The sequence below is a fragment of the Monodelphis domestica genome, chromosome 3 (assembly GCF_027887165.1).
Source record: "Monodelphis domestica isolate mMonDom1 chromosome 3, mMonDom1.pri, whole genome shotgun sequence".
In the NCBI taxonomy this organism is placed as follows: Eukaryota; Metazoa; Chordata; class Mammalia; order Didelphimorphia; family Didelphidae; genus Monodelphis; species Monodelphis domestica.
Window position 1 is genome coordinate 423,992,141 of NC_077229.1, and position 10,012 is coordinate 424,002,152.

General features: G+C 39.7%; 1 protein-coding gene across 2 annotated transcripts in view; it reads right to left on the reverse strand.

Annotated features, from left to right (window-relative positions):
* Window positions 1-9,782, reverse strand: part of CFAP53 (cilia and flagella associated protein 53) — a 59,158-nt gene extending 49,376 nt beyond the window's left edge. The window contains exon 1 of one of the 2 annotated variants that reach the window (XM_001372813.5): window positions 9,534-9,782. In XM_001372813.5, the coding sequence (XP_001372850.2) occupies window positions 9,534-9,599 (66 nt within the window). In that variant the 5' untranslated portion in view covers window positions 9,600-9,782. Of the gene's footprint in view, window positions 1-9,292; window positions 9,496-9,533 lie in introns of those variants that run through there. The other variant, XM_007486669.3, reaches the window with a different exon arrangement.
* Window positions 9,783-10,012: the final 230 nt, after the last annotated feature.

Sequence of the window (10,012 nt, forward strand, 5' to 3'; positions counted from 1 at the left end):
ACCAAAACCCTCTCCTTTAAATCTGAAAAAAAATGGTATCCTGGCTTCTTCCCAACCTGCCTGCCATGAGGCTCCTCCTTCTCTTGATCCATGCCATCCTGACTTGAATCCTTTGGCATCTCCCTCTACCATACCCCTTCCACTTCCCATCCCACCCACCTCCTTCCCTCCTAGCCTACCTTTGATGCCATCTCTCTACCCCACCCCTTACCATCTGACCCTTGCCTTGGCCACCCTTGCTCTTGCCTTGCCTAGTCTATGCCTTGCCCTGCCCTCCTTCTCTCTCTTTCCTTGCCTAGATTTTTCCTCCCTACTGCTGAGCCTCTACACCCCCTACCCCTCCTCCCATCTAGCTTCTCTTCCCCCTCACCCAGCTTTTTCCTCTATTTCTCCCTCTTCCTCTCCTCCCCCTCCCTGCCTAGCCTCCCCTCTCCTCCCCTTTGTCTTGCCTCTCCCTCTCTCTCCCCTGCCAAACCCCTCTCCCCCTGCCCAATCTCTCTCTACCTCTCCTCCTCCTTCCTCCACCATACCATGGACATTATGCCCAGTCTCCACTCAAACAATAAGCCAAGCACCAGGAACCACAGACAAGTCCAATACCTGTCTCTTCCCCCTAAGGGATGTTCCCACTTATGACATACGAGGGAATTTAGTAAATACTAGGCATCATATACCTTTTCCTCCATAATATATTGAGAAAACTCTTTGATGAGGAACCTATGGTGGTGAATAAAAAGTTTGAAAGTATATTTAGGACTTATAACTCAAGTTGTACAGACATTACAGAATTGCTTCATGCTCAATGGAAGGTGAGAGGAACATGATCCTTTCCATTGTGAAAGGATCCCAAAATGATGCAGTACATTGGCTATTGGAAAATCTCCAATGGAATTTTAATGAAGCTGAAGATTATGTGCATTTATGTGAGGCTAGGAACACTTTGTTAAAGGAAATGAAAGCTCACTCTGAAAGGCCAAGGGATTGTACTAAATTTGATCATGTTAGGCAGGAAAAGGATGAGAGACTATTTCAGTTTTATGACAAAAATGTTGATCTATTGGCCTGGATGTCTCCAGAGGTATAGACTCTAGAATCATAAGGAATAATTTTTCAAATCACTGTTCTTGAGATGGTAAGGAATATTGTCTGAATAATTGCCTAACATGGACATAGAACAATTAAAGAGGACAGCAGTATATAAGTATATGTTTTTGAAAGCTGTCAGAGGCAAGAAAGAGAGAAAGCTGACGAGGAATTAGAAAAATGAGAAAGGGGGAAAAGCTGAATTGGAAAGACAAGAGAAGTAAAAAGCCAAATTAGAGAAACAAGAAAAAGAGTTGAAAGAGAGGCCAAGATCATAGTTCCTTTAAAGAACTCTATGAGGTAACCAATAACATGCTATTTTTATGGGAAGCAAGGTCATATAGCTATGAATTACAGAAAGAAAAACAGAAACTGAAAAAAAATAATAGATCCTCCAACAGAATCAATGATTGTAATGGGGTAAATTATAATTTAGACCATAAAACCCTCAAGGAATCTAATTACTGTGGGGCACCACAGAGAAATGGTCACAATGACCAGAGGGATGACCAGAGATATATTCAGAGGATTGGCCAAGGATATGACCAAAGGAATCAAGATTTCTGGTGGTATGTGGGAAGAGAATGTGTGATTAGAAATCTGTTACCCTAAAAACTACATTTCCTGGGAGCCCACTGACTTCCTGTCATTACATACTTCCTGTAGATGGGAATATATTGGGTGGGGTTCCTGGTATCGTGCCTTGCTTCCTGGGTTCCGACTCTGGTGGAGCATGGTTTTGAACAGGTTAATTAGCCATGAGCATGTGGTTTTTATTTTGTTACCTTTTTATTCCTTTATTTCTAATGATCATTAATAATTCTCTTAAAATATAATATTTTAAATTATTTGAGATTAGTTTTAATTTTTACAATGATGGCAACCACTGAAGATGGAGAAAGAATTCTCAATTTTTAAAGCCTAGATAAATTTTGCAAAGCCACATTTCTCCTGCCATGGCTTTTTGCCACCCCCACACCCCCACACCCAGCCTTGAACTACAAGAGAACTCTGAACTCTCTTTGGAGCTGCTGCCCTGCTCCTGCCAGTTTTTCTTTCCCATTTTCTGCCAGCAGCCCTCCTGGCCTGGCTGCTTTAGTTTGAGGGACTTAGCTGGGGATTCTTGGAGGAGAAGAGATAAACTACTTCTCTAGCTCATCTGCTTGAGCCAGCATTCCTTGCTGCTGCCTCTGGCTTTGCTGCTGCCAATCCAGCCTCCTGGGTTGTCCAAGCCATCCACTCTTGATCCTCCTGATCTTCCTGATCCTGCTTGCTCCTGATCCTGTTCACCTCTGTACTGGTTGCTGCTACTGCATCTTTAAAACACACAAGCTGGGAGTCCTTGGAGCTGCTCTCTAGGCAAAAACTGGGGTGTGTTTTCCTTAGGTAATAATTAGCCTCCTAACTCCCTGTCCATGTGATAGGGGAAGGAAACCGCTCCCCAGAATTTTACCCCAAGTGGGAAGGGGAAGGAAGGTTACTCTTCCAAACAGGAAGTAAAATTACAAGCATGGCTCACTCTATGAAAGAGCAGTACACGGCCTATTTCAAACAGCTCCCAGTTTTCAGATGCTTTTTCTTTCTACCATTTCTGGGTGCACTGGTCCTTGCTATTATTTTGCCTGAAATCCAGGGGAGAAATTAATCTCTCTACAACACCTTGCCATTTGGGCCTGCTCAGTTTCTAAGATACATCCAATTTAGGATTCCTCTACACCATGTTCTGTGAGGAATTCTCCATCACTATGGGAGATCCCAGAGATGTGACAAAAGGAAACTAAATGGATAGGAAAGGAACTTTAAAGAGTCTAGAGGTGAAAATTTTAAACCTTTTCAGACTCCATTGTTTTATGAAAGTCTCTGTATCTTATTGTATTTTGCTAATTGTCTGCCTTAAGATTTAATTTTGTTTTTTAAGTTCATAAAGTAATCTGATCAACACTACTCTGTTACACTGAATCATTTTAATCTACCATGTATATACATATACCATGTGTAGCAGATATATTCTGTTACCTTTCCCCTATGACCACTGAAGAAATATCATTGTAAAAGCCCATAAAAACAGCCTTTTCTTCCATTTTTGCTTTTGTTAAATTATCACATAAATGATGGAGGGGCTCCATCAACCTTGTTAATAACATTTGGAGAATTTAATGAGATAAATATCTCAAATTGATTTTAAGGGATATTCAGACATGATTTTTTTTAGATATCTTGTTTTTTTCCCCTCAATACCTCTGACTAATCATTTGCCTCTGAGTTATTTATAACAAGACATAAAGGGTCCATTTGGTAGCTGAAGTGAATAGCACTATTATAATCCCCACCTCCACATTTGTAAAAATGTAATGAATGAGACATAATAGTCTCATACCAGAGGAGCTGGAAAGCTGTTCCCAGAGTGTGGTACTCCTGGATGGCTCCCAAGAGGGAGCATCTCCCCTTCAGCTTACTCTACCCTTCTACCATAATGATCTAGATTCTTGGTGATGTTTTTAGACCCAGCATCACAATACAGAGGTTTGTGTCTTTCTAAAGGCCCAAATATCTCAACCAAGGTTGAAAGATTTACTATACCTGAAAAATAAGTATCTATGAATTCATAGGTTTTTTTTTAATTTTTAGAAAATTTCCAAATGTCACACAGCAACTCATGTGAAATATGATAGTGGGTTTGTTTGCTATTGTAATTGAATGGGCTATTATAACTTTGGGGATTTTGATACTTCTTGAATGTGCATTATCTATTGTACTACTGTTCTTTATAAAAAACTGTTACTTTGTGAAAATTATTTGCACTTATACAGTGATTCATGGCCAAATTAAAAATAAAATGGATCTCATTCTTTGGGTGAGAAACCTTTGTATTCTACCTTTCCTTGGATGACACTGTGTGTCTCGATTGTAAGCTATATATTTTTAGTTTTAAAAAACCATTTTATTATTATTGTTTTTCCTTGCATGTGCAATATAGTATTTGAGTTTTATTTTTTCTCTCCTTTTTGTATTTGAAGCACATGCCACTAGTATTGAGAAGATTTTTCTTTAACTATTTAGATTTTGCAGTAATATAAGTTTAAAATACCTTTACCCTAATGTCAATACATACCCAAAAAGCTTTAGACTATAAAAATAATGCCATTAATTGTTAAAAAGTTATGGGACTTTGCTTAATGCTTGTATCTGATTCCAGGAGAAGGGCACAAAAGAGCCATTATACAGTGCCAAGGAGCACAAGGTCAAAAAAGACCAAACCAATCCAGGTATGTCAAGACAAGAGGACTTGAACTTGTTTGGGGTTTGAGGTTGTGGCTGTTTGACATATGTCAGAGGCAAGGCTTCCTTGTCCTACATTATAACAAGCACCTCACTTTGGCTGCCTTCCTGACTCCCATAATTTAATCCCTCTTCTGCTTTCATAGTGTGGCAAACTTTCTGTGGTCCTGGCTACTGGTAAGTGCATAATTACATAAATCACTTTAATTGGGCCCTGCTTCAAGGACCTGTTATAGGTTTATTTTCCTTTACTTGGAATTTTTACACATAAGACTTTGATATTCTATATTTCATCCAGAAGTTATTTTTTCTCTTTTATTTGGATTTTTAAAAAATGTTTTTGATTTTCTTTTGCCAATTGATTCATATACCTCATAACTGAGCCATGTACCCCTAGGTGATCCCTGTGTTTATCACCATCCTCCTCAGGAGGGGATGTGTTATTATTCTAAAATACTAAATTTAAATTCTTTTTGAGAGTAATTTTAGGATAAGAAACATGCTACCTCTCAGAATCCAGAAAGTGAACTGTTTGGAGAAGGTGCCATGAAGATGCCTTCACAAACCACACACTGCTCCAGAAGATCCAGAATGAACTTTGGGATGTGGTGATTTGAGCTGTGTGAGGTTGAGTGCATTTGTTTGGTATCTATACTCTTATGGCAAAGGGGACTGCCCCCTTATTGGCTTTTTGTCAATGTGCCTAGCAGTCATTTGTTTTGTTCTCTTTTCCTTTTATCCCCAAATTATTGTAATTTAAAAGTTGTTTATGTTTACAAGATCCATTGGAGAGACCAGTCTTCCACCAGATGTTAGGAGGGAATGTGTGTTTAGAAATCTGTTACCCTAAAAACTACATTTATTGGAGCCCACTGACTTCCTGTCATTACGTACTTTAGACAATGAAAACCTGTCATTTATTGTTAAGTATTATGGAACTTTAATATTTGTGTCTAATTTCAAAAGAAGAAATTACTAAGGAGCCACTGCACAGGGCAAAGAAGCACAAGGTCAAGGAGACCAACAATTTCTGTGGGATTGATAAGGATCTATGCCATGGGTTCCTAAACTTTTTACACAGGGTGCCAGTTCACTGTCCCTCAGACTGTTGGAGGGCCAAACTAGAAAGAAAAAAAAAAACTATGAACAAATCTGTATTACTGCTGCCTGGGATAGCAGAGGCTGCAGTGCTGGCTGTGATGGACCTGTCACATCTTGCACAGACCCATCACCACCACCACTATACCGGGCAGCAGTATGCATAGTGCAGAATCCCCTCCCCTAGATCGCTGCTCACCATGCTGACATCTTCCATTGTGCAGCCACATAATCCTTTGTGTGGCACCTCGTTCTCATTCAGTTACTCTCAGAACAAGGCACCACACAAAGGATTATGTCACCGGAAGTAGTTCTGTACTTGAGCAATGCCACACTTAGCGACGCCACACTTTTCAGTGCCACCACCTACAGTGCTCCTCTCACTGATCACCATTGAAAGAGATGCCTCTTCTGGAAGTGTGGTGGGGGGCAGACAAATGGCCTCAGGGGGCCACATGTGGCCCATGGGCCATAGTTTTGGGACCCCTGATCTATGCCAAGAGAGAGGACTTATTTGGGGGGTGGGAAAGTGGCTGTTTGATAAACCCAGAAGTTGGACTTCTCTGTGCCTGGTTTTTATAAGTACCTTTGTTTAGCTTTCATTATGCCTCCCCTCTTCCTATGATCGAAGGAAAAATCAGACCAGGGAATCATACTTTCCTTTTTACCTCTGATTTTTGTTCCCTTTTCTGTTTTATAGTATGGCAATTTTCTATAGTTCTAGCTGCCATTGGGTAATAGTCAGTTCTACTATAACACTTGCTTTGAAAATGCAAATTTGTTCTAACATGATTAATATATTAAGGAACAATTTGAGGATAATGGGTATTTCATTTCATTTATGGGCAGTTTCATCTTTCCACAGACAAGAGGGCAATGAGCCACACCCATCCAAATAGCCTCTGATTTCAGATAACTCTATTTCCATCACTTTACAGTGACTCACTAAGTATAACCCTTCTGATGTCCACTTTCCTATGCAAACTTGGGTTGTTTTTTTCCCCCAAGGTTAAGTGATGAATTTATTATGTAGCTTCTGGTGTACTAGGAACTATGTTCAGAAAAGGAAGTCCATTGGCTCTCATCACCTTTAGGTTAGAGGGCCTCACCACTTCAATCCATTTTCCTTATAACTGCCAAAGTAATTTTCCTTAAACACAGAGATGACTGTATAACACCTCCTACTCAACCAAGTTTTTTGGCTTCCTTTGCCTCTAGTATACAATATAAACTTTGTTCTTTACCTTTTAAAGTCGTACATAATCTGATTCCAGCCTTGCTTTTCAGATCCAAAATCTATAATTCAGCTACAATCTTCTCTCTACTCCTTATATATTACACTAAATTTCCTGTCTCCAGGCCTTTGCACCAACTGTCTCCCAGGTCTAGAATCTACCTTCTCCTTACTTCTATCTCACTGAATATCTCTCTCTCTTTAAGATGCTGCTCAGGTGCCATTTTATAACCCTTCTCCCTGCAAAAGTTAGTATTCTCCTGCTCAAATGATCTTGTATTTAACTACTTTGTACATAATTTGCATTTATTAAGTGTTTATTTTGTTGTTGTTTGGTCATTTCAGTCTTGTTCAATTCTTCATGATCCCATTTGGGGTTTTCTTACTAAAGATACTGGAGTAGCTTGTCATTTCCTTCTCCAGCTCATTTGATGGATAAGGAAACTGAGGCAAACAGGGCTAAGTGATTTGTTAGAGTCACACAGCTAGTAAGTTTCTGAGGCCAGATATGAACAGATCTTCTTGACTCCAGGCCTGGCACTCTAGCCACTGTGCCACTTAACTGCCCCAAGTTTATGTTTATGAGTTACATATGTTCATGTGTATGTATTGTCTATTCTATTAGAATATAAACTCATTACAAGCAGGGATTGTGTTTACATGATTATTTATATTTGCATACCCAGAGTCTGGCACATAATAAAAATTTAATAAATACTTGCTGATTGTCTGATTGATTTGACTGTACTGGAGATACAACGACAAATACTTTATTATCCAAATATTTTTTCATTACTTGTTAATCACTACAATTTTATTCTCATGATATTATATTACTATATAATATCCAAAACTAAAATTTGTCTAGTTGCTAAACACCAATTGGTTTCTTAACAAAAATAAAAGTAATACAAAATAGTAATCAAAGTATAGCTTCTGGTGTTAGGAACTATGTTCAGAGGAGGAAGCTAGTGAGCCTTCATCATCTTTCACCTAGAAGGCCTTACCACTTCAATCCATTCTCCAGACAGCTGCCAAAGTAATTTTCCTTAAACATAGGAATTATTGGAATAATTTCTCCTAAAGAGTGATGATGAGGAATTATTCAGATAAAATGCTTCTAAACAGGACTCCTAATTCAAAAATCTTATGATTCTAAGGGCCCTAGAAAAGAATCTCCAAATCTTTTACTACGAAAAGTTGCCATGAAAGTAAGTAGTATAATTTTCCTTTGGTAGGTAGCTGCTGTGACTGATAAGAATAATTCCAAAGGTACTAGGTACAAATCTAGGATTTTACCATTTGCTCACAAAGTAAATGAGCATTAAACTTTTATATTTATTAGGCATTTGCCAATATGTGAGATAAAATGATGTGAGTAGGCATAACAATATGGTAGTTTTAGTGGCTTTAATTCTATCTCTTTCCCAGCAGCATACATATTTCTGACTGCACATTCAAACTGGAATCACTACAAAACCATAGCAACCTTCTCCAAACCTTTTCCCTGCTTCTCCTACTCAGCTTACCAGTGCTGGATTGGCATGTTCAGAATGGGTGCTAGGAGTTATGTTTCCAGTATCTTTTGATTCTCTTCCTAAGCCTTGGCACCTTTTCTGTCTATAAATCATTGAACTACATGGTTGGATTAACAAAGTAATCACAACTGATGGGTTTCTGACCAGATAGAGGATCATAAGATATGAATTTAGAGTGGTTAGGGTCCTCAGGAGCTATATATAGTACAGCTCCTTCACTGAATTGATAAGCTGAGGCCCAAAGAATTAAGTGACTTGTCCAAAGTCACACAACTTGTAAGCAATAAAGGCAGGACTTTAACCCAAATCCATTTCTTTTTCAATTATACAATATTCCCTTTATAGGAACATGTTAATCTGATTTCTTCTAACTCCAAATATTAAACATTGTCTCTTAAAAGAGAATTCTTTGCAAGTTGCTGTTCTGCCTCCTCCCAGTATTTTTCCTGGAATATGTTCTTCAATTTTTAATTAAAAAAAAAAAACTTTACTTTCAATCTTAGATTCAATATTGTGCATTGGGTTCAAGGCAGGGCTAGGCAATGGGACAATAAATAATTGCCCAGGTTACACAGCTAAGAAATATCTGAGACCACATTTGAACAACCTCCCATCTCTGGTCCTGGCTTTCAATCCATAGAGCCACCTGGATGCTCCCTCCTAGAATTATTCTTGATTAAAAGGAATAGATCAGTGAATTGAGCCTGTAACTTTAAAAAAGAAAGAAACCTAGAAATTTAAAAAAAAATTAAAGCTGATTAATACAAAGACAAAAATTCCAAAAATCAAAGATGAGATAAAGGAAACTGAAAGAAAACCAGTCTCAAAAGAAATGCAAAACATCAGTAATCATTTGGGGGAAACACTTCAAAAATACTAATAAAAAGAGAACTGGCAATTATAACAACTCTGAATTTCCTCCTCACACTCAACAGATTGGCAAAGATAAATAAAAGGATATTACTTTGTTTGATTTCCCACAACAATCATATGAAATAGATGCTATTATCCCCATTTTAGAGTAAAGGAATCTGAGACCAAAAGAGGTTAAGTGACTTACCTAAAAGTTTGAAGCAGAACTTCAGGTATTTCTTTTTCCACATCCAGCCTCCATCCACTTAAAAGCTGTCTAATACTTTGGGTGGCAGGGTGGCCCCAGGCCGGTTGCACTGACCCTAGGAGTCAGGGGAGCTGGGGTTTTACTTTAGGGGCATTGCCACTTATCAGCTGTGAGGCAGACCCCTATCTGTAAAACGGGGTTGTCATCGAACGGTTCCAGGATCTACACGTCTCGTACTCACCATCGCCACTACGCCAGGCGTCGGGCCTCTCACCTCGCGAGTCACAATCCTTTGTACCTGATCCATGGTTCCTTGCGCTGCCTCCACCTCTGCTGCTGCCCAGCAAGGCTCTCAGAGCCGGGCTCCGAGTCCCACTTCCGGAACGCTACAGGCGGTTGCTATAGTGAATCCAGAGTCAAGGGATGGGGGCGGTGGAGGGTGGAAGATGCGGGAGAAGAGAAACCCTAAGGGGAGAATACCGGAAGTGACCCCCAGGTCACCATGGCAACAGAACGCTCTGACTAGAATGCTTGCGCCGGAGCTGGTGGTTCCTCTGGAGACCTGGATTCCAGACAGGGTTTTGGGTCTGCTAGGCTCTAGGCTGCACCGGGACTGCGATGGGTGTGGACCCTGGAGCAGGGCTTCCCTTTCGTGAGCCCTCAGCTTCTTGGGAGGATTCTCTCACCCTCACCCCAATTCGTATGCCCCGACCCCATGCA